At 42.2% G+C, this 24,426-nt stretch overlaps 1 protein-coding gene across 1 annotated transcript; it reads left to right on the top strand.

Annotated features, from left to right (window-relative positions):
* Nucleotides 1-1,361: 1,361 nt before the first annotated feature.
* LOC132329910 (transmembrane protein 273-like) lies at nucleotides 1,362-19,241 on the top strand. Its single transcript, XM_059851542.1, has 6 exons — nucleotides 1,362-1,506; nucleotides 6,027-6,077; nucleotides 6,801-6,911; nucleotides 7,421-7,445; nucleotides 16,261-16,287; nucleotides 17,083-19,241. Exons 1-6 carry the CDS (start codon nucleotides 1,455-1,457, stop codon nucleotides 17,126-17,128), a joined length of 312 nt encoding a protein of 103 aa, XP_059707525.1. The 5' UTR covers nucleotides 1,362-1,454; the 3' UTR covers nucleotides 17,129-19,241.
* The last annotated feature ends 5,185 nt before the right edge of the window (nucleotides 19,242-24,426 follow it).

Here is a 24,426-nt window from a genome sequence, read left to right as displayed (position 1 = left end):
TCATATAACGTATAAATCTGACATTACTCCCACTATTTACAGGTCGAAGGTAAAAGCAGAATTAATTAAACATATATATCCTACCCAGTGGCTGGATGATGAAGAACAGGGGAAAGGCTGATAACGATGACGGTGCTTGAAACCACATTTCCCAATTTGGTCGAGAATCAGAATAAACCTATTACAAAGCAGGATTATATTAAGTCTGTCTTATTCTGGTCAGTGCTTTTCCTTGCTGGAGGTATGCTGTGAACAAGAACAGTGAAGCTTACACAGTGAGATGTGTGCAGTCACCTAGCTAAGCTCTGTGAAGCATTCATGGAAAAGTAGCAATGGAATAAAGCAAATAGCTTTAGAGATGTTATCCAAATACTCAGATGCTTAGTTCCTTCTCTGAAATACTGAAACTACCTGAGACTGCTGATTTGGACCATCAGAAGCAGCAAAAATCAACAAAAGCAAAATAAAGCAAAACAACCCCCAAATTTAAAAAACCCAACCACCAAACCCCAAAACAAAACAAGCAAGCTGACATTCCTTTTATTACTTCTAGAAGAGGTTTTCAGGAACCTTGAAGCATGGGATCATTTGCAGATGAAACATGAGGTACAAAAACACTGGAGGTTTCTTACAAGGGTCCTGATCCTTCCCATTCAGCTGGTGCAGAGATTTTTGTTTGCTTGGTTTTGGTGTTCCCAACTCTGATTCCATAGAGAACCAGGAGCAGAGAAAGAGCAAAAATGAACAACACACACAAACACACACAAAGACGTGTGTGCACACCAACACTACAGGTCAAAGCACTAACAAATACTTTCTATGACATCTGCCACACTCAATCAGTTGTACCAATGCTTCACACAGCAAAATAGGACAAGGACATCAAGACATTTTTCTTAGAAGTTACTGTCTGGGAACTGGCTTGCAATAGTTTAGCACCCATAGTGTGTTGCTTCTCTACTCCTGAAAAAGCTGATTATGAAAGGGAAATATTCAAATGAGTGCTCTGCTGAAAACATGATAGCATTCAAGTTGAGTTCATAAGAAAGCTAGCAATACAAAGAGAATGCCTCAGAAAACTCTTCTTCTAAGACAGAAAATCTACTTGGTTTCCACGGATTTAGAAAAATTTCAGCAGAAACAAATTCACTGTAGTAGGACATTTTTGATATGCAAAAATAACTGTTGATGTTTCAAGGTCCCTTAGAGAGCAAAACAGTTGAACTAGGCTGTGCTGTTGGCTGTCCACCTTCTCCACAAAACATTTTCAAGCTTGTTTACGTATTGAGCTTAAAAACAAAAAAGGAAACTTCTGTTTGCGAATCTAACTACTCAGGATGTGACTGTAGTTTCTCAATAATCATGTGACCTGCTTTAGCTTTTTTTTCAGACGCTGCAGAAGAGCAAAATTCATGAAAACTTGAGTGAAACCACTCTGGTGTCACAACTTCATAATGACCTTACTAACAAGCTGGATATCAGCACCAACAGCATTTCTTCTCTTACGTAAGTGATCTAACTTATTTGTTTTCCATTATTTCTGAGAGCTTTTATTCCTGAGCTTGATGGGCTTATTTATTCCCCTGCTTAATTGTCTATATCTTCTGTAAAACTTTGTTTCTTAGAGAAAAAACATTTGTTGAGCCAGAGGGGTATTTTGCTGAGTTTTCTAGCTGACGTTTTTTATTCCAGGTGCAAAGGGCTCAGCTGTGCACAATCCAGAAGACACAGTGAAGTTAAATGCCTGCAGCTTTGCAGATTAGATGTGCACCTGCTGAACACCTTGTTTAGCACTTTGTCTCCTTCTCCCTGTCCAGGAAACAGTACTTCAGTAGAGTTTGAGGGAAAACTGACCTGCATGCATGCTGGCTGCAAGCTGCTTTTGGACTCTATGACTCTCCCTTACTGAACTGCCAGAGTCCTGACTCACGTTGCTTCTTTCTGATTCTTTCTGGTGGCCCAAAGCAGGGCTTTCTCACAACCTGTTTCTTACTTCATTCTTACTCATCTTCACTTCGTGCAGGGAAGAAGTGGGGCTCATGGCTAGGAAGCCTCAGCAGGGGTCACATGAACACTGGGACAGTGTGGTCTAACGGGGAGGGGGGGAGCTGGCAGCAGTTCCATGGGCTATTGCCGTCCCTGGACGTTTGGTAAGGGGGCAGGCACCACCCTCTGGTGGCAAGCCTCAGCTTTTACCTAAGGAGCTCCTCCCATGCTACCCAGCTTCATGCAGACAGTCACAGAAAATCACCATCTACACTTGAGGAATCCCGCAGGAGCAGTTTGCCCCACCTTAGACATGCAGACCCGCATGGGTATTCCCGCTTGCACCCACTGGGTATCCGCTCCTGCCTCACCTTCTGCAAAGCACAGATCTGCAGCAGGGCTCTACCCTGCCTCTGGGGCTCCCAGAGATTTGCTTCCTATCCTATTTGCTGCCTCAATTACAAATGGCAGTGAGCTCCTGGCTGCTGCAAAGCCACAGGACCAGCCATTATCTGTTGCAATGAGGAGAAATGAGTTGTTGGAGGAAGGAAAAAAAGTCACATGGAAGCAGGAGGTAACAAGCAGAGGGACTACGGCAGATGCTGTGTACTTAGAAAGACGAGGCACACATTGCTATTATGGCTGGTTTACAATACCTAATCCGGTGGGGAAATTGAGCTCTTCCTGCTCCCTGATTTCATGCATAAATTGCATTCGGCCCCATTTTCCTGGCCGAGCTGACCTCTGGACAAGGCAGAGCAGAGCTGCGTCGCAGAGAGCCCGGGCACAGCAGCGTGACACAGAAGCTGCTCTCTGCTTGGCTCGGCTCTGTGTGCAGCAAGGCCTGGGGAGGGCTGGCTCTGCCCAGTTACACCGAGATCACAGACTGGAGGCTGCCAGCCCAGTGAATTCGTCTGCGGCTCCATCGCGTGCTCAGCAGCTCCACCTCGCAGCGGGTAACCACGGCGGCAGAGCCATGCTCTGTTACAGAGCCATGCTCCGCGCTGCAGAGCGATATTCTGTGTTACAGAGCCATGCTCCGCGCTGCAGAGCGATACTCTGTGTTACAGAGCCATGCTCCGCGCTGCAGAGTGTTTGCAGCCGGCAGGGAGAGCTTCCCTGCCGGGAGCCCGGCTCCAGCCCAGCTCACCCAGCGCGGCTGCCCCGGCACGTTCTCCGTTCCTCCTTCTCCAGTGCCCCCACCTGTAAGCAAGGCCCATCCAGCCTGCGGGCTCGGCTGCCAGCAGCACACTCACCGAGATGTTCCCCGGAGACGCAGCCCGGTGTCTCAGCAGGCTCCTGGTGCTGCCAGAGCCGGGGGCACATCCCCATCCTGTGCCAGCCGCGCACCGTGCCCGAGCCAGCACACAGCGCAGGGCAAAGAGCACCGGCGCTGGCTTCGGGGCTCTTTGAAAAATGATCCACAAGTCACTCAAGCCTGGGTATCAAATTCGTCTGCCAGGCTCTTCCACACGGGAGCAAGTACTCTGCAAGTCCAGAGGGTTTATTCAAGACGCGAGAGTTAGTCTAAACTCTCTATTGAGAGAGTCAGAAATCCAGCACTGGGACTAGAGCACTGTAGAGTTTAAGCCATCATTTCTAACCCCCCCAAACGGGAGGTTTTTGTATGTCCCCAAAAGATCTAGATTGCAGATAAGATCAAGATCCAACAGAGAAACCTGTGTTTGAATTAGTTAATCCACCTATTTCCACTCAAGAAAAAACTGAAACAAATAGAATCCAACTAACACTGTCTTTGAAAGCAAATGGTATTTAAACAGCATCCAGTAAATGATATTAAACCTTAATTAAAAGCGTATTGCAAGAATGAATTGAAAATATTCTCTTTAGTCTTGTGGGTTTTCAGGAATTTCCCTCCCTTTTTAAAAAGAAACTAATAATTTAATCTCAATATATTAAACTGACCTACATAAAATATTCCATGTAAAATATTATTTCTGCCATAAAACACATAATCTGTCACTGGTTTAATTCCATTAGAAAGCATACATTAAGGTCTATGTATTATGATCATTAGGATAATAAAAGTAATACAATATCACTTTTATTATGCTTGAATTTAAAACATTTTTCATATGAGCACAAAGAATAACTAAGGGGATGGAAGAAAGGTGTTTTTTAAAAAATTATAATGAAATAAAATCACAGGCAAGAGCAAAGAGACTTGCTTTTAATATGGAAAAAACAGAAGCTATGCTTTTTCTGCCACTGTGTAGCCTTAGAGCTTTTTGTGTTCTTTAAATTTCCTTATCTTTATAACTTTGATGTTGGTCATTTAGTATAGCCAGTATAAGCATAGATTCTCTACCCCTTACCACACTTCTTCTGAGAGTCATGGAGGTTTTGGAGAGAAAAAAATTCTGCTTGTACAAAATAAGTTTCCAGACATTTTCATTATGTAGAAAAGTTTGGCAAAAAAAAAAAAAAAAGACTTTCAGTTCTGAATTATAGTTCCCAAAATATATTTGCTTTAAAACAAGATTTTTTTAAGCTCTTCTCCAGATTTTTGAAGATTGATTTGTAATGTATTAAAATTTGAGAACAGAAATGTGATTAATACCAGGAAAAGAAAAAATAATCTGTTGTAAGCCACCCAGTATGTCTTACTGTTTTTTTGGCATAATCCTGGAAGCCCCAGGGCCCACACTCAGCTGAAGAGTTTTAGCAGTCTGAAAAGCAGACACAAGATTATTTCTTTGGTAAAGGTAGCAACATGCTTTGTTTTGTAATGTAAGGACAATGCTTAAAAGTAGTCATGTTTCTAGCACCCATTTTACTGGACAACAAATGAAAGTACAGACCCCAAAACCTCAAGAAAATAAAATTCTTTCTCCACTAAACGTTGAGGGGAGGAGCTGGGACTTACAATGCTGGACACCTTAGCAGTAGGAAAACTGAGTGTATTTAAGACACTGAAATTCTGCTTGGGTTTCAGCCAGACAATACTCCCTCCCAGTTCCTGCTCTGGTGGGGAATGCCAATGAAAAGATGATGCTGTGTGCAAAGCAGCTGTGTCCCCACCAGTACAGGTGCCCCTTGTACTGGCACCCTGGCCAAAGAGCAGGGAGCTTGTGCTGTGCCTGGAGCACGTGCAGGAGGCAGGAGTTGAGCAGCACACAGGTGTAGAATGCAGGAGTCATCTCTGCCTTTAGAGCCTTCTCATGGCCCAGCACCCCATGCAGCTGCACATCAGTTACATCATTTGGAGCTACTTGAAAAGGCCTCCGTGGAAATATCCTTGCACTGAAAAAACATTCAAGTGTACATTTTTAACAATTTCCTATAATAACCAAGCAACATTAAATCTAAACACGACTTCTCCTTTTTCTCACTTTTAAAAAATGTTGATTCTGTTTTCTTGCTGAAGTATCTGGGAATGAATTGTTTTCCTCAAAGCCACTCCATTCTGAGGGCCTGCACACTCTGAACATCAGGCACCATGGCTCAGTGGCTTTATGGAGTAGGGAAGAGCCAGGAGGTGTCCTTGTCATGAACAGGGAACTTGGTGTAGAACTCTCTGGAAAGGTTTATTTCCAGCCTACAAAATTTGCTTGCAAGAGGAAAAGACTCTTCTCTGCCAGCAATAAATCACATTCAGAAGACTGGAACTCCAGGCAGGATTGAGATTCATGGGAAAAGGTGTGTTGGGCTATGCCATTTCCTCACTTATTAGTGTGTTTTATTAGCTTTAGTGCACCTGTAATCTTTTCCTTGATTTATAGCAGCTTCTCTTGTATAGAACTCTCTGGCTTGCAGTGACAAAATCATGGAATGCAAACAGTGCTAAGGCAACATAAAATTTTGGAATTGTATTTTCTCTTCTGGTCAAAAACTGGCACATTTCTATGTGTGTGGCCACATTTTTAGGATGCCCTCATTAACTTGACTGATAACATTTCACTACCGCAGGAAGTCTCAGATTCTAGCCTAGGATTTATTAGAATTAACTATCCCCTTGGAAAAAGCCAGAAATGGAATTCTGCCCAATGTCCTAACAAGCTAAAATATTTCCATTCCAGATTTCTGGAGAGCAAAGGTACATGCTTCTGGAAACCCAGAGGAGGAAATAGGTGAGTTCATGGTGGGATTTTCACTTCCAGACAGTAAGTTAGAGGCAAAATAACAAAATAATGTCCTTGGAACACTTTGTATAGTTTGTAGGTGTAGAAGATAAACATTGTGAGTTTGTAGTTGCCTATGCTGCAGAGTCCTGTCATGTGACTGACTCTTTAAATTACGTGTATGAGGACAGAGCATGGGACCCAGATCCTGAACACAGGCAGCCCCTGCCTGAGGTACAACCCTTGTGTACACACAGTGATGCCAAATCACAACACAGTTTACACTTTCAAATTCTCCTGCCTCCCAGCAAAGACTTACAGAGGCAGAGCAGCTGGGCAAGGCAGGAGGCGAGGGACTGGCAGGTGGACATGTGCATGTGCATACCTGGAAGCAGCAACAACAGTTTGGAAGGATGCAGATTGGCAAAGGAGTGTGGATGGGGGATTTTGCTTATGAGGTAAAAGTAAAGCCCTGGCTCTAAAACTCAGCTGAGACCTGCACACACCGAAAGCTGAAGTTATTCATTATCATAAAACACCCTCGAGCCCCTTAGCCACAGGTTCACGTGGCTTCATTGTACCCAGGGATTTTAAAGAACAGACTCAGACTCTCCTCAGCCATCTACTCTGGCTCAGCATTTTTTTTTTCAGGGATGTGTTACATCTGAAACTAAGAGAATGTATTTATTATTTAAGGGTGTATTCTCACTGAGTTGTTTTCACTATTTGCAGATTACACATATGTTATTGTAGGAGTTACTTTGGGAGCAGTTCTAGCAATCGGTTTATTAGCAGTAATAATCTGCATGATCAAAGCCAAAACAATTGACAGTGTCTTTGAAGGTAAGAAAAAAATACTCCTGATCCCTTTTCCATAGATCTAGCTCTCCTCATCTTCTGGTACAGCAGATCTGAGCTTCAGTGTTAGAACTGTGTATATACAACAGCTCTGATTTTCCTGTGAAGAACTGTTTGAAAAGGATCTGAATTGCTGGACTGCCTAGAACTGCAGACTTACACTGCACTATAACCAAGTCTACTCTTTAGTCTCAAAGTTGTTTCTCATGATACCCTAGGGATGTGCTACAACCAAACTCAAACCAGACAAAGTATTAGCTAAGACACAGGTCTGATAAAATTGTCATGAGATATTCCCGCTGAAAGAATCAAGAAGGGCTTTAGGAAAGTTGCATGACACAACTGATGTCAGAGTTTTGCCTCAGAAAGGATGGCTGGATCTTTACTAGCTGTAACTATGTACTCCTGGTTGCCTCCTCACAAATTCTGTGGAGGCCTATCCCCACTCTGTTCCTTGTTTCTCAACTAACCACATTTTCCTCTCCTCACTTTAGGATCAGATGGCAGAATGGATAGAAGGTAAGAGTCACTGTGTTTTCTGTTATGCACAACTTCTAATTTCTCCCTCGTTATGCATGATGCTTCCCCACGTTGGAATGATTACACATAAACACACATGGTAAGCCTCTAGAGGACTGGGATATCTAGTGAATCTACAGGGGAAAATGAATTTTCCTCAAACAGCTTTCCAACATTCCATAAATACACAAGAAAACCCAGCAAACTGAGATTCTTTTTAAAATGAAAAATCCTTCAAACACTTGTGATGAAACTTCTTTTTTTGTTTGTTTGTACCATGTATAATAAGAGCAAACTCTGGGTAAATGGTTTTATCTAAGGTTACTGTGTCTGCATCTCAGTTCTGAAAACTTCCTTCACTCTGGGCTCTTACAAGTCAGGGTCATGCAGTAATCATTCCTGCTGGGAGGGATGTCTCTTTGCCCTTCCCCTTCCTCCCCCTTACCCAGAAAGAGTAAGGCCATTTTAGGGTTTGAGCACCTGACCAGTTCACCAGCAGGAGAGCAGTGCCAGCCTTCTCAGGCAATGGCCCCTCTGCATCTCCCCCAAGGACAGGCAGAGGGGAAGGGATGTACAGCAGCAGAGGCTCCGGACTGCAAGCTCTGTTGGCTCATGGTAACCTACAGATGTGGACACTTTTTTGTGTCCCTTGGAGACATTTTATAAGTCACTAAAAACCTCCAAACATCAATTAAAGAGCATTCTCATCAAGGGAAGACAACAGCTGTACTCTATGATTTCAGAAATGGCTTTTGGCCTCTCTCAGAGAGCTGGATAAGGAATGTCCCCACCACAGCCATTCCTCATAAAGAAAGCACAGCATATGTAAACACTGAATTAAACACTGAATTAAAGACCAAAGCAAGGACACCCTTTGCAGCAGCACTTCAGTGTTTTGTGGGCCTGACAGAGAAGGCCCTCAGTCCTGCAGCATGTGCTATTTTCCAAGGGAGCCACTCTTGCAGTGTAACTGGCATAAAATGTTTCCTTTTTTAGTAAAACAAGGCTCTGACAAGACCCTGGCAATTTCTGTGGGTTAACCTGAAATAGTTTAGGACTATGATAAAGTCAGAATAACAAACATAGAATACCTGGCAAACTTTGTGATGCTTTCAGGACAGTGTAGACAGAGCAATGAATGGGAAAGTCATGAGGAAGAGCTAAGCCAGAACAGAAAAGCCAGAGTCAAGAGAAAAGAGAATAAAGGGATGAGAGGGACAAAGACAAGAAGAAACACGGAAGGCAGTGGTAGATTTACTGCCTGGGTGAAATGCAGACAGGATGATCTATGAACTGTTCCACACTGGACTTCTCTAGCTCTCTTTGCTGTTTATTATGTGTCATATTTTCCTTCAGAGACAGTCTGAACATTTATTACATCATCCTCTGATCTTTCTAGGGGAAGTGGCTGACTTTGTGGTGGCAGCAAAATTTAATGTCTTTAATAGTGACCTTACATTGACCTCTTTGATGTTTCCCTATCCCAGCCTACAGGCATTTGCTATTAGGTAGAGTGAAATTTCCAGTTTCATAACAAAATTCTGGCCTTAAGGCTGAAGTGTGACACAATACAGAAATGTTTTGCCTTAGAGCCACTGACACTGACCAGTGAGACAGACTCTAATGCCACAATCTTTTGGGGCAAAACTATTTATGTTAAAGATGACACTTTTATGGCTAAGTAGAAAAAAAACCTAGAAATCCACTGTCACTTCTTAATCAGTGCACTTCTCAATTCTGCTGTGGTAATCAGTAATATACTAGCAAATCTTTGTTCTCATTCACTTCAGGGCATCTATGTATTACTCTCTGGGATTCCATAATGCTGGTAATAATCTGTGGAAACAAAATAGCCTTCTACTGGTTTTGAGGAAACCTCTGGCACTAAAAATACTACCAGAGCTATATAAACATTTAAAAATGCCCCTAATTAATTAATACTTAGGAGGATTTATTTAGGTCACAAGAGACACATATGATAATTAGGTCTAAGTTGATTTTACCTACTTGCTTCAGTTCCCTAGGGAATTCTAATTCATGGAAGTTTTAGACCAGTGGTTAGTCCTAGAAAACGGTCTGATAAAGTGCAGCCTATTATCTGAAATCAACTGATTTATTTCAACCAACCATATAGCCATCCTGAATCCCTCAGGGAAAGGCAGCGAACCTGTTCAGTGTTAGGAGACACCATCCCTTTAGGACTGGAGAGGAGAACTGGAAAATCTTCTGCAAACAGCTTCATTTTCTGCTTGACCAGGGATGATTATTAATGCTTGTTCAGGAAAAAAATACTTAATCCCACTGATAGAACACCCAACCAAATTCACCTTCAGCCAAATTTTGTTTTAAATTTTACATCATTATTTCTACAAATGCCACCAACCACTCAGTATTTTCCTAGCTGGGAAATACTCTGATTGCTGGGCATCACCCAGCATTGCACTTCCATAGCCAGTGGAGTTGCTCAGCCTCATACCAGCTGAAGGTCTTGATGCAGATAATCATCCTCTGTGTCAGAACCCCAATTAGCTGGTACTGAACCCAACTGACCCCTTCCAAGAACAGATTTTCACTAAAATCAGGAAGTATTTGAATGCATCCCCCTTGATAATTTCCAAAATATTTAAAACACATTTGTTTCGATCCCCACGTGCCACTGACAACTCATTGTGAAATAATTAACAGAATTTACCACTTTATTTAGTCAGGTACATAACATTAAGATTTAAACAATCAATTCACAATGGGTTGCCCTTAAACTCAATGGGATATTTACTAACACTTGAGAAGAAAAAGGCTTGAGGCAAGATTCTGTCAGCCAACAAAACAGCAATTTATATGTCAACTGACAATTATTTAACGTCCTCTTTTTTAATTAATAGCTCATGTCAGTATCAAATGCCATCTTGGTGTAAGCTTGGTAAATTATAATGCCTAAAAATTTCATGCAAGTTTAATGTATTCATAAAAATGTCTGGGCACATTTAATGCTGGCAATATTTTGAGTTAACTACAGTGCATGTCAGCCAGATTTATTTTGACAGGAGACAAAGAAAGAGACATACAGAGACAAGGAGAAGGGTGGAGAGACAGAGAATGTTTACTAAAAAGGAAAAGGTACATATTTTAAACCTGCCACAAATGAATCTGTTGTCAACACATCCTGGCAACAGCACACACAAAATTCCCCATGCCATTCACTGGGTTCTACAGGACTCCATGTAATTCACTCAGTAGAAAATCAGGTTCTAAATGCAATACACAAGTTCTTCTGATGTTTTATGGAAAAGAGGAGGAGCATGGGAGGAGCTTGCCAAGCGCATCGGTGATTTTCTTTTCCTTTCCAAAGCCTCATCTAAATATTCTCTTATATTTTCCCTCCTGACTTCTCAAGGACCAACTTCTCTTTACTTTGCTAGACTGTGCTTGAAAAACACAGGATACTTTTGAGAATTGTAGCATTCTTTAGGTGCAGGTCTTGGAATGTAGCTGCACTTTGAAAGCCTCTAATATGTTCTAAAATTCACTAAAAACAGTGCCAGACATTGCACATGAGGTGAAATTGTCCACTTTGAAAATATAAACATCACAGATGGATGGCATGGAAAAGATTAGGTTTGGGCAATTGTGTGCAGGTTTCAATGCTAAGCTGCTGTTTCTTCCAACTACCAGAACTGTGGCAGCCTAAACATCTGAACCAGGGGTCTTTTTTCCTGGCATTTTGTCATGTTCAGGCCTGTAGCCTGACAGGCAAGGACAGTGAACAAGATCTGATCTAAGAATATCATATCCTTCAAACAGGTTTAAAGTCAGATAGAATGACAAACATCTTGTTTTGGAGATAAGAATAGTTCTTTCTGACCCAAACTTGGTCTCTAGCACTGTGAATTGCAGAATGTATAGTTCAACAAACAGGAAACCAAAAACACACACACATACACGTCCCATCACCTGCAAATGAGAGACACTGTCTGTCTAGTCACTGGAGTCTGAGCTCACAAATAAACTTAACTGGAGATCTGGTTTTGATGCTAGAATGGGTACTTAAGAAAACCACATATCAGAGTCCTTTGAAAAATGGTTCCAAAATTTACAAACCAAAATCCCTAAGTAAATACAAATTGAAAAAAAAGACACTTTGGCCTTGTCTGAGAGTGTCACTGGAAGAGTGGTGCACAAGGGAAAAGGGTCAATATGGAGAGCACAGGTTTCCCAGGATGCTGGGCACTGAAATGCATTGCAGCCCCTCAGATACTGTGCCAGCTATTCACTGGTAACACTGCAAGTTCAGCCCACAGCCCAGCATTTATCCTTACTCTTCTAAAACAAGCCTATTTTTTTTTCCTCTCCCAGGAATATTTTAAACTATGCAGTCAGTTTAATCTTCTTGGATCTGCAGCAGACCAGTCATGTAGATTCAGCAGAATCTTTGACACCTCCGTGTGAATGGATTCTCTTAACATCCCTCAGTGATGCCCTAAGCTGTTCTCTTACTTGCCACTCTTGGATTCCCAAGCAGACCTTCACAAGGTCTTTCATTCTGACAAGTAGGATTTTCTACATACAGTTCAATCATCACATCAACAAAGTTTTCAGAAGTTGTCACTGGTTTACATAGAAGGAAAAACAGAGTGAGCAGCGACACTTGACTTCTTCAATGATCCAAATAAGCCTTGCAAAATCAGTCACAAATTATTCCTGTGAGGTCTGTTTTGACTACAGAGCCTCTCTTCTCATTGCCACTGTGGCCTAAAACCAGTAGTGCAGAACTGTCACGAGAATGGGAGTGGAAGACAGCTCCAGTCCTCTCGTGCAAATTTTCTCCTGCCTTTCACTGAGTAGATACCACCTGCACAAGATGAGTGAGGCCCTGTTGACACCCCAGAACAGGCCCAATTCCTCGCTCAGCACTGTAGGGATTAGTGGGTGCTTGATAGGCTGAAGGCTGTATTCACTGCTTTAGGCTTCCTCAGCATGCATCCTGAGAATTGAGTTCAATGGAGAATATTTAAAGCTTCACAAATGCCATAATAATGCAAGCTATTGCAAATAAATTTAAGGACGAGTAGAGATGATCTGAACAACTCCATGTGTGTGCAAATGTTTAAAAATGGGCAAATAACCTCAGCAGAAATGGCTGTCTCAACTCCTTGTACATATACATTTGCATAAACAAAATGTCAATACCCATTCTGTGTTGAGGCATAGTCACTGGTGAATAGAGTAATAAACTGTTTCTTCTTCCTACTTCTGTCCCTGCCCTGTCTAGCTGAACTTGTTCTTCTGAACAACCTTGGACAAGTCCCTGGCTCAGGTTACCCTTTCCATAAAATGAAATTAATCTTTTTATCACACACTTCAAAATCAAGGACATTAAGCTTTGCACTATGCTGGGGACAGCAGGCTTTAAAAAGCAGCAGTAAGGCACTCTGTAGGCTCTCAGCTCCCTTAGCACCATTCCTGGATTGAAGGAATACAGACACAAACAGCCCCTGAAAGACTATATATATATATATACACACACACACATAAACTACACACATATGTACGGCACAAACTTCTAGGGTGAGATTAATTAATTAATTAAACACATTTCAATGATCCAGCATAACTCACTGATGCCAGCTATGAGCCTGATGGGCAGAGCCACACTTCTGGCTATTTTTTGCTCCTCTGGCCACCCTCCACATTCCCTGGGAGGGCACCTGGCGCAGGGCGCCTGCTCTCCTCTTAGATATGGGGACTGCCTTTGTGGTTGACCTTTTCACAGCTGCCAAACTGGGAAGAATCCTTACTCCTTCCTACCCCTCTGCACAACTGTTTGAGGCTAGTCTTGAACAGCTCTAAATAATTTGATTGTAAGAGTTGGTGCCAAACCTGCTGAGTCAGGAGAATGCTTTCCTGGTAATATTCAGACACCTGTCAGAGGCAATTCCTTCCACAGCCATCGTGGTCACTGCTGGCAAACTTGCTGGTGCAAATGATTCCAGCACTGAACAAGTAATTCTACCCTTCCCTAGAGCTGCTGTAAGTCTGGATGCAAAAAAAAAAGAAAAAAAAAAGTGAAATGCTTCTGGAAGAGTACCCTCTTCAACCCTGTCAGCAGGCACCCAGGGTAGCTCAAATATTAGATGCCACTGAGCAAAGAGCCTCCTGCTCCCTGGCAGCACCCGTCTGCCAAACAAACTGAGGAGCTTTGTGTTGCCTAGGGCTTGTCACAGAAGTGACAACATGGGATTAGCTGGGAATGAAAGCTGCTATGAGAGCTAAAGGACAGCTTAAAACCAACAGAAACCAAGGCCTCTTGACGCAAGAGACAAGAGTGCCAGGTGATAGTCAGACAAGAACAGCATCAAATTAGAGCTCCTGCATATTCCAGCTCACAGGTTTTTGTGTATCACATTGAATTTCTGCACACAAGTCCACACTAGACTTATGAAAAAAGAATCACCGATTTCAGATCCTAGGAACTTTTGTCAGTGCCATCTCAGACCATAAGATTATTCACAGATCCTTTTTTAAGATCATGTGTACAGTCTATCACACCATTTTATTTCAGTTCCCTGATCTCTTACTGTCCAAGAATTCTGCCTTGAACAACCAGGACTAAGTGTCAGCACAGCTGCTTGTTTTTCTCCTGACTGTTGCTTATAATCATCCACTCTCCATATTCCAAGTGTACTCTACAGCCCAGTGTCAGAGAACAAATAGCAAGCTGAAAGAAATCAGTGAGTACCACAAAGTGATGCTGACTTCTGCTGCAGATGCTTGGGGATCTGTGGTGTACTTCTCAGCAGCTCACAGAAGTTTATGGGCTTAAAGGCTTTCCATATGGATTTAAATGGGGTTTAAAGACACTTTGCAGAGGCTCACAAAGTCAATGGAAAATTTGCATGGTCTTCTAAAGGAAAAACACAGAAGGCCACTCCCTGAAAGGAATTAGGTTCTTGTGTGTGTTTCTGTGTGCATTAAAACAGCACCTGGCTGACTCCCAAGTCTTATTTACTGCACAGACACTGAAACGCTTGGGCTGGCACAGGAGGGGTGGAAGCTGGGGATAAGAAGAATAACTAACCCTGTGGGCAGAAACAGACGATTTAAAGCATTTGTGAATGAGCTGCCATGACTCCCTGGAGGAGAGCAAAGGATGTCCTATGTCTAGAGAAAGGCCTGCTTGACTTCCCCCTTTCCCAGCACAACTGTATGTTCTGCTCAGGCAGTCACCCTTCTCTACTGTCTCAGGGAAGTGGCCCTGCCAAAAATCAATGTGGTAGAACATAAATATAATTTTCAGAGATATCAGGCTGTTCAAGGACATCTGGCACAATGGAAATGGTAAAATATTACAGCTGAGGTGCCAGGGAAGGCTGGACTGTCCTGTCTTGCAGGAACTGGCATTGTCAAAAATGGGAAGATTGCCTGAGAGCATCAGCAAGACAGCCACTGTCTTGGGGTAACTTACTGATTACACTGGACTATATGGAGGAGAGCATTGGCCTCCCAACCAATGTCTTCTTTTCTCTTTTTATATGCAGAATTGAGTTCGGAATAGACCATTTAGGCAATCACTTAGGAGCTGCCCTTCCTAGCAATTCCCTGCCAGCTTCTTCTCCTGTGACAGGCAGGAGAACCTTATCCAATTGCTGATTCACCTCAGTTAGCTCATATCACTTTGCACAGGCCTGTTCTGTATTGATCTGTTGTTAAAGTGGGGAAAATACTGTATTTTTAAAATTGGCTGCAGATCCAGAAAGAATTTTGTGTAGCACTTCACAGGCTAAAGTCTTATTTTTTGTGAAGAAATTTTTGACAAGTTCATAAGCACAGCCTATATCAGGTCCCTGGATATGTTTTGAAATGCCTCTGCTTTCTGGGAAAGAGTTGCCACAAACTGTAACAAGCTGAAAAATATTATTGCACAACTGTTACCTCTTGGGTAATGTCAGAGCTGTGTCACTAAAAGAAATTCCTTGTGTCTGCAAAGTGCTAGACTAGGACAGGTAAAGGAGGGCTGAGACAAGCCCCAGGTACCTCCAGTGTGGTGACCAGGCAAGCAGGCAGGTAGAGGTGAGCCTTTGTCCCTGCATTCCAGCAGACACCTTCCCTGGCTGCCCTGGAAGCTCCCAAGGGCTGAGCAAAGCAGGCAGATGGGAACTCAGCTGTGTTGCAGGTCAGTGCAGGCACTGCTCCCTTACAGAGCTGTGCGGGCTCACCCCAAACCAGAGAAAGAAATAAGGTGAGGAAAAGCAGCAGAACAGAAAAAATGCCTCTAATTCCAGCCTATGTCTCACCATATGGTCTCCCATGGACTGTATGCTCAGGTCAGACTGGAAGGATGAAAATCAGAATTCTTACAGACAATAACAGGGCAGTGAATTCCCTGTGAACAGAAAATTTTGGCAGAGTGTTCTAAAAGACATGAGTGGCAAAATTCCTCTCAGAGATGGAGAAAAGACTGAGGCAAATTATGGGAAACATGGATTGTGCCTGCCCACCAAATCTCCTGTGACATTTTTCTTAGCAAAGACAGCAGAAAATGCTGAAGTAGTATTGTAGGAATGGGCCTACGACAGAGTTCATTTCCCTGTGGAGTCGTGAGATTTAATATAAACAACTCGAGGGCTGCCAGACAAGATGGTGTTCCCAAGCACTGACACTAGATGGAGCAAAACTGAATAAAAGATTTAGAGCAGTGAAGAAAAAAATTAAAAAGTTCCCGCATTTCTGCAACTCCAATGTGTTACTCATTTGAATTCTCACCTTTGATTATGGCTCTGAATGTCAGAATTAATAGCTCACTCTTTACACTTTGCAGGTCAAACACAGGATCAAGCCAAAACAGGTATGTCCTGGGGACAGGGGGTGCTGGTGGCACAGGGAGGTGGAGTGACAGTACTGGGCAGACCCAAAGTTGTAGAGACACATCCACCTAGGGAAAGGAGACCCAGCAACAAAGGCTGTGGGGTTACCTTGAGTTACTGAGAGCCTGGATGTGCTGGGCACTCTGCACGGCTAGGGCAGGGCATTTAGCTGTGCTGTGCCACAGCTTCCCAGTGGTTTACCTGGAGCTCCCTGGCAGAGGGCCCAGGCTCATTGCAAGGCTGGCTGTCCTGTGCAGCTGCCCCACAGCAGCAGGCACTCCAGGGAATAAACTCCTGAGAAGATGCAGCCACAAAAGGGATCCAGGAGCTGCTCAGCTGCTCCCACCCTGTGGAAAGCTCCCCAAATGACAATCGTCCAGTGCCTGCAATGCAGGGAGCCCCGGGATGCTACCTGAAAACACATGGCTTGCTGCCAGTGGATTCCTACCTGGCCAGGTGGCAAGGGCATTGGAAGTCACTACAAGGGATTCCAGGTGACAAGGGCACCTGGAAGTTACCACAACAGCCACAAGCACGCATTTGTTCTGTTGATTCACTTAGGAAAAACAGATGCCTCCGAAGGTACAAAGAAACATCTACTAAAAGAAAAGTTAAGTGAAAGGAACTTCGTGAATGTAACTCCAGCATCGCCATTAATAACTTTCTAGAATTTCTGTGATTTTTATCAGAGTATCTCCCAGCTCAGCTTTTACATAATCCAGGTAAAACCAAAGCCAGAGAGTTATTGTTAACCTGCAATTTTTCTTTCTTTTTAGAGATGACAGCAATGCAATAAGAGACCAAAGTACAAGAGATCAATAACCCTTTTGCAATCAACAGTTACCTGGTCTGAGGATCAATAGGAGTCTCTTGTGCACAGGCAGAAATCCTACCAATACCAAACCTTTTCTTTGTTCTTTAGTTGAAAGGCTGATTGATTGTTTACAGGAAGAGCTTATAGTGCAGCTAACTTCAATCACCTGCACCCAAAAGGCCTGCAATCCCCCTCAGCCTGTCTGTGAAGGGGATGTGTGAGGAAAATAAAATAGATGAGCTCTGCTCACTAATAGATCCTCTTTATTCTGTGATAAGTATATGATTGATTTCTAAAGTCTGTTAAATACCAGGTAATCAGAAAGGTGGCAATATAATTCAGCAGCAGAATTCATGGTCACACCCGTATTTCAAGAGAAGTAACTTGATAACTTGAAAAATCATTCATTTGAGGTTAGAACAAAATAAGACTTCTCATTTATTTCAGGAAATGCATGTTTTGTGTTAGTAAGAAAACATTTCATTAATTTAAAGTTTTATTTTTTTAGATCTAGAACTGAGGTCTTTTGTAGGTGTTAGTGATGATTTCAACCATTTAAAATTATTACAGCCATTTAAAATTAAAAATTCCTTTTTGAAATGATGTCTTTCATGTTTTGTTGACATTGCATGTCAACACTGTACAAACAAGCTAATCTGTTGTTTCCATAATTTCCCTATCCCAATTTTTTTAATATAAAACAATGCACTAAATTCAATCAGAGTCTGTGAATAATTTCAGTTTCCCAGCACCTTCATTCTCGTTTTAGCCTTATATGTTCTGGTGGGCTTGATTACATCAAAATTGCTTGGCTTGGCTCCAATTTCAAGCTTCTTACAGTGGGAGTGATAAGAGGAAAAATTAGAGGTTTGTTTCAGAACAATGAGAGTAGTTTAACTAATTTAAAATAATTTAAGCCCATGTTATTCTGTAAACACTTCCCAATTTTTACTAATGCTGTGAGTTCGTGGCTCTGGTCTCAGTTCAGAAAATGATGCTGCAGATTCTATTCTGTTTAATCCTCATCTTTCAAGAATGCTGTGTATAACATATATTGTCATCACAAGGTACAAGAAAATGGAGATTTTTGTATTTCAACCCAGGCTTTTCTTTCACCTTGTGAAGACAGGGCAGCCAATGTCAGCTGTGGGAGCTTTGGGAACTCTTGGCCAGCATCCTCTGCTATTCCTACAGCTTCTCTCAGAAACCCAGCAGAACTTCAAGGCTTGGGGGCCTCAGGTAGATGGCATGCCCAACTTAATTAAGCAGTATCCCAATATTTCACAGTCAGAGCTTTAAGTTGTAACATTTCAGGATGACTCCAAACAGGATGTTACACTATTTTATTGCAACTTGCCATTATCCAGAACCAAAGACCACAACCTGTAAATAAAAAGGATCTTCATAACCTTTTAGCTCAAACCAATGTCTACAGCCATATGGGTTTTTTAACTCTCTCACTTTACATACTCAGTGTGGCAGATCATAATAAAAATAATAAATAAAGTTCTTTCCAGCTCTCCACTAATATAAGAGATTTAATCCAACTTAAAAAACCAACCAACCAACCAACCAAACCAAAAAAGCAATTGTAAAACTGAAGTCCAACCTAGAAATTCTGTGTGTTATTAAGAAATATCACTCAGAAAAATCATGGAGACCAGGGCCTCCTATCCGGTAACCAACTTTCAAGATCAGGCAGAGCTGATGTGCTGGGTCAGGGATTTAGAGAAAACATGCTGTTAGAGCATAAGGGCAGCTATAACAGAATTTTGTTTTTATAAAGAATAAGTTACTGTACTACCTGTAACTAACTGAAGGGATTTCAATATGGGCACTTTTTGACTTTCACAAAGCAGGTCATTTGTCACATTTGCAAAGGAAACTGGATAGTAATTTTTTCACCTGTTTTGAACAACAAAATGTAAAATTTATTTTGAGAGAAGAATGATATATTGGAATATTTTCCCTGGTTTCCTAGGTGTCTGTTACCCATTTCCATAACACTGCAGTTCATTAGCAGCATTTGCTAACAGATAAACTAAAGCAGTAATGTGATACTTGTAAGTAATTTTGTGTACATGTGTAAGTGAATAAAGGCTCTTGTAAGGTATCTGTTAATTGATTTGCTTCCTGTAGTATCATTTTAATTAAGACTTGGAACAGAAGAGAGAGAATGTGGTCAGGGAGGAAAGCTATCACCTTCCCTTATTTGTGTGAACAAATGTTTCAGTACACATCATTTCAGTACACTGTGGGAAATAAAGATGAAAATAAACAAGAAATGCTAAGTTACAAGCAGTAGAGGAGAAAGGCCTGGAGAATTAAGGTTGGTAATCTTGATCAGGCAAATGTGCTGGGGCGGTGAATAGATTATGGTTTCTCAAAACCTTTTGGTGTGTGCCTTGGCTCCCTGGGCATGGGAGAAGGATGAGCAGTACTGAGACAAGACAGCTGGGCACAAGGGACCCTCAGAGCTACTGCTTCTGCTGTCACTGAGAGCTTTGGGCACACTTGGGCACACAGGGCTGCAGTCTTTTGCCACCTCAGGGAGTTTCCTACAAGCTGCTTTACCAGCGCCACTTGGAGCAACAGCAGCTCCTAAATTCAGGCTAAACTGTTCAGCAGTGCTTGGAAATAATCAGTGAAGGAAAACTAAATGAAAGAGGAACATCTGGGAGGCATTCAGTCAAAAGACCGAACAACAGACACGAATTTTTGGTGAAGGATTCAGCACAGGCAGTCAACATCCAGCACCTATCTGCACTCACCTGTTTGCCTGCCCAGCACAGGTTATGCCTGTCCATGCTCAGCACCCCCTGCTCTCCCTGAGCTCATGGGCATTCCCCTGAATGGTAGCATTGGGAAGCTCTCTGCAGTCAGAGCTTGGACACATGCCCCAGCATGTCATGCTGGACCTCAGCCCCTTCACAGCAGATGCCCAGCAACAAAATGATGCTGGTGAATAGAGTTATTCAGAAGAGCAGACAGTTGTAGGCACAAGAAGTGAGCTAAGAGGTGCAGGCACAGCATGCATTTCTAAAGAGATAACAACACAGCTTTGGCTTTAATTACAATGCAAGAACCACAGCAACAGTGAGATCATTCAAGTCAATTCCTTCTGCCAGCTGCATCAGTGCAAATCAAAACTAACTGCAGGAATCACACAGCTTGGTGCAGCCCTTGTTCACATGATAATAAATCAGGCAAAAATCCACTGGACTCTGCTCAGCTGCATGGGAACTAAAAAGGTGCCTGTGGGTGGAGTCCTGGAAATCAGACCCCAGTGATATAAATCCACTCTAAAAAGTATGAGGAAGAGGAGAGTCTGATTCAGCTCCTCCCAAACAGAAAGGATGACAAATGTCAATGGTCAAAACATTTGCAGTATGAATTTTTTTTTGCTTCTCTCGTGCCTGTAAATGAAAACTCAGATCATTTTAGTCAGGAATATTTTTTCTGTTTCTCACAACTGCACTTAATAAAATAAAAAAGATTATTAAAATTCTTCGACTAGCCAAGCAAATACGGGAAAACAGGAAAACACAAGCAAAGAAAGTACCAAACTAGCAGACCTGATAAAGAAAGGATGTTTATACTATACAAATAGGACCTGTAGAGGCTTCAAACTTCTGAAAATTTCTCTCATTACACACAGGGAATATTACAATAGTCAGCCTAGGTCTGACAGAGGTTCATCTTCTCTGATAGTCTCTTCGCCCCAGTAAACATCTAGATGAAGCCTAAGAGCGTTGCAAGCATGTGCCAGGGATCTCCTAAAAGACCCTACTACCCTACAGCAAACTTCTGCTCGGTGTCACTAAGCCTCAAGTGTTGAATTTATTGTTTTCTGGTGTATTTTTCTTCCCTTGTCAGAAGTGGTTAATTCCACAGACACTATATAGTTACACATAAAAAAATCACAAAGGCATTTGTCCTCCCTATCGGTACATCAGTGAATTTGTACAAATTTTCATGCAAACACATCTTGAAAGCATTTCACATAGTCCTAAGAAGGCATGTTCACTCTTAACCAAGAGGGGAAATGAGATACGGAGCAGCCCAAGTGCTGCAGCAAAGGCCAGTGCAGGATCAGCAGAGCAAAGAACACAGACAAAGTTTCCCAAGTTCAACATTTTGAGCTACCTAGTAGACCATCATTCTTCTCTACTACTGCCTCCAACAAAAATGCTGCTTTTGGAATGGTTAGGTGTTAAGTATTTCACCTTATTGAATATATATGGTTTCAATTCTCATATTTCTGGCTTTAATTCCTAGACAAACCTTGTGTTTCACTGACAGCTGCAGCAAAGGGAGCCTCAGCAAAGTCATGACATTACACTGGGCTTGAACACTATGTGAGCTAATAACAAGCCCAAATGCATTGTAAGCAAAGTGGCACACATTCTGTCTTCTGCATCCAGACAAAGTATGTCTCGTGTTCCCTGGCCCATGCCCTCTCTCTATGCCATAATCCACTGGCTGCTTGCAGGATGCAGTGGGGTCATTTGCACCCCTCACACCCCTGCTGATGGGGATCTGTCCTGATGCAGACAATCCACAAGCCTTTCCTTTACAGATCAGATCCTATCCAGCACCATCAGAAATCTTCCTCAGTCGATGGGCAATTAAAATAATTACCTTTAATCCTATTCTTCAATTACTCCGCAGTACCAAGAGAGGACTTGGAGGGCTGGAGCCAGATGCAAGCATATTCTGTTGTGATTAAAACTGACTGAAATGCTCCAATGAATATAAACCACTGACTATTCACCTGTTTTGGGAACAACCCCTGTATGTTTTAAGCTTCTTCATGTTTAAACTCATTAGAGTGACACCAGGGAAGCAACAGAAAGTTGTGCTGAGTGCCCGAGGGCTCCTGAAGGGATGACTTCAAAGGAGCTGCTACCTTGAAATGCATGCAAAACAGAAAGTAGCTGCTCAGAAGAAAAGGCCACTGTGTGCTCCTTCCTGCCCAAGGGATGCAGTGCCCAAAATAGAGCTGGAATGGCTCTCAGGTACCTCAGGGTGTGAGGAGATGACTGGATGTCTGTGGTATGGGACTGTGGACAGTGGCAGGTTCACAGGGACTTGGCTGGGGATGCCTGGGAAATTGTTTTTTCTTATAAGCCCATTGATGATGTAAAGGTCAACTAAATATGACAGAGAACCAGCTGATGTTGGGAAGGGGTAAAAAAGTGATTGCAGAGGAAAAGGCAGAATATGTGAACTTATACTTGCATCAAATCACTGTTTTAGCAGTTAGAACAACAGGAAAAGCAGAGTGGTGACAACATTTAATTTGGGAACTTTGCACTATCTGACACTATGCTTGAGACACTAAGCCTTCAAGTCATGTGGCTGTGGCAACACCCACTATAATTTTAAATATACCTTACTTTTGAGCACGTTAATAAATAATGCAGATCTAATTCATAGCATTTTCCAAATAATGTTAATGAAACAATAACTCAAATCTAATTCCTATTACAGCATGATCTACATGTACAAGTAGTGCAAACGGAAAATTATTCTCAAACCCATGTGATGTAATATTAACATAACCAATAAAGTTTTGATTCAGATCCAACACCTGCCAAGCTTTTCAAACAAGATGACAAAGCTGTGACAGGACCTTCTGTGTGAATCATAATTGCCTTCCTACCATGACTAAAGAAAAATTAAAAATACATCTCATGTTGTTGATTGTTCAGTAGAAACCAATCAGTCACCAAAAAGCAAGTGGTTTTCCAGGCATCCTTCTTGGGGAGGTGATGTTATTGATCAGAATTGGGCTGAGGCTTTGAGCATGTCAGGGAAAGGAGCAAAGGCTCATCTCCAGCAGCAGCAGGAGCAGCAGCAGCAAAGAGACCACACAAGGATCAGGGTGAATCCAGAGGTGGCACCTAGACCCAAACCAAATTACAGCTGCTAGTTCTGTGCTCCCAAGCCTTCCTACTATTATCTATTATCTTCTCCTGCATAATTTGTCATAATCTCTGACTCATAAGGCCAATTAATCATGCTTCAGAAAAAATGAGATTTCTCACAAGGAGATTATCTGTCTCTGACAAACAGGAGATAATTCAATTAGCTTCCTTTTCTAAACATTTAGTAACTGGTTTTGGTAAATTAGTCCTTTTCGTAATTTAGCTATAATTTAGGAAGATTTAATATGTCATTAGGCACACCAAATTCTGTGTTAATATAACATTATGGCTGAGATTTTAATTGCTCCAGAGTCAGGAACTGTATACATAAATGGCTTGATTCCCTTATGGAAGCAGCTGATAGGAAATACATAGAGCTCCACAGAAATTCTCCTTAAAATCCCTTCTTTTAGTTAAACACATGCTTAAGGACTCTGGAGAATAGAAGGCTTTCTCTAACTTGGGTAAGGACTCCAAGAATTCAGTGTAAAAGACAAATATTCACATATTTGTTTGCAGAATTTCTACACACTACAGAAATGTATCAATTTAACTTGAATTTAACCCTCTTCACAGTTCTTGAAGTTCTTGTTTCCCATCCTGCAATTTCCTGGGAAAATCCCAGTATCTAACAGTAGTACCTGACTGTGGCCTGTTTGATGAGAATTTCTTCTGTTTCATTCTGGAAGCAGGCCTTTTAGTCCTTTTGGACATTGCCAATTGTTACTAATGTAATGGCATTAAAGAAGTCGATGCAACTGCACACTGAGAGTAAAAATCAGCGTCTGTCGTGCTGGGGAAAATCAAGAGAAAATCAAAGCAATTGAGTTGTATGGATGTTAAAAGGCCTAAGTGGAGAAGCAGATTTCAAAGCAATGTTAATTGCTCTACCCCAGCAGGGTCAGCCAGGCTTTGCCTGAGCTGAAAGTGAAGAGTCAGTTAAAGCAGACTGATCCCCACGCACTGCTGGCTGCAGCCTAGCCATTCCTGACTGGTCCCTGGAACAGCTGAACAGGGTATTTCCCAGTATACTGAGTAGTAACCTGCCCATGGCAGATCCTTTCAGAACTCATACTTGACTGTATGGATCCACCAAAAGTGCTATGATTTGGAGAATCTCTTATTTCAGAGAATTTTGGAGCTCAGTCCTTTTGGTGGCAGCCTCCTGTCTCCATTTGAACAGATTTGGCAATTTCTATCAGAATTTGATAAAAGAGCAGAAGCCTCCAAGACATTTACATTCCAGCATGCTTCATGAAGGGAAGCAGGTAGAAAAAGAGGACTCAAAACCCCGTTTTCAAGCTTTTTCCCAGACTGAGGCCTTCTCTAGATCTCTCCTTACAGGTTCCCTGATGCCTCCTAAGATCCATGGCCTT

The sequence above is a fragment of the Haemorhous mexicanus genome, chromosome 7, assembly GCF_027477595.1.
Source record: "Haemorhous mexicanus isolate bHaeMex1 chromosome 7, bHaeMex1.pri, whole genome shotgun sequence".
In the NCBI taxonomy this organism is placed as follows: Eukaryota; Metazoa; Chordata; class Aves; order Passeriformes; family Fringillidae; genus Haemorhous; species Haemorhous mexicanus.
The sequence above is the reverse complement of the archived record's forward strand: the minus strand, read 5'-3'. Positions and strand labels throughout refer to the sequence as shown.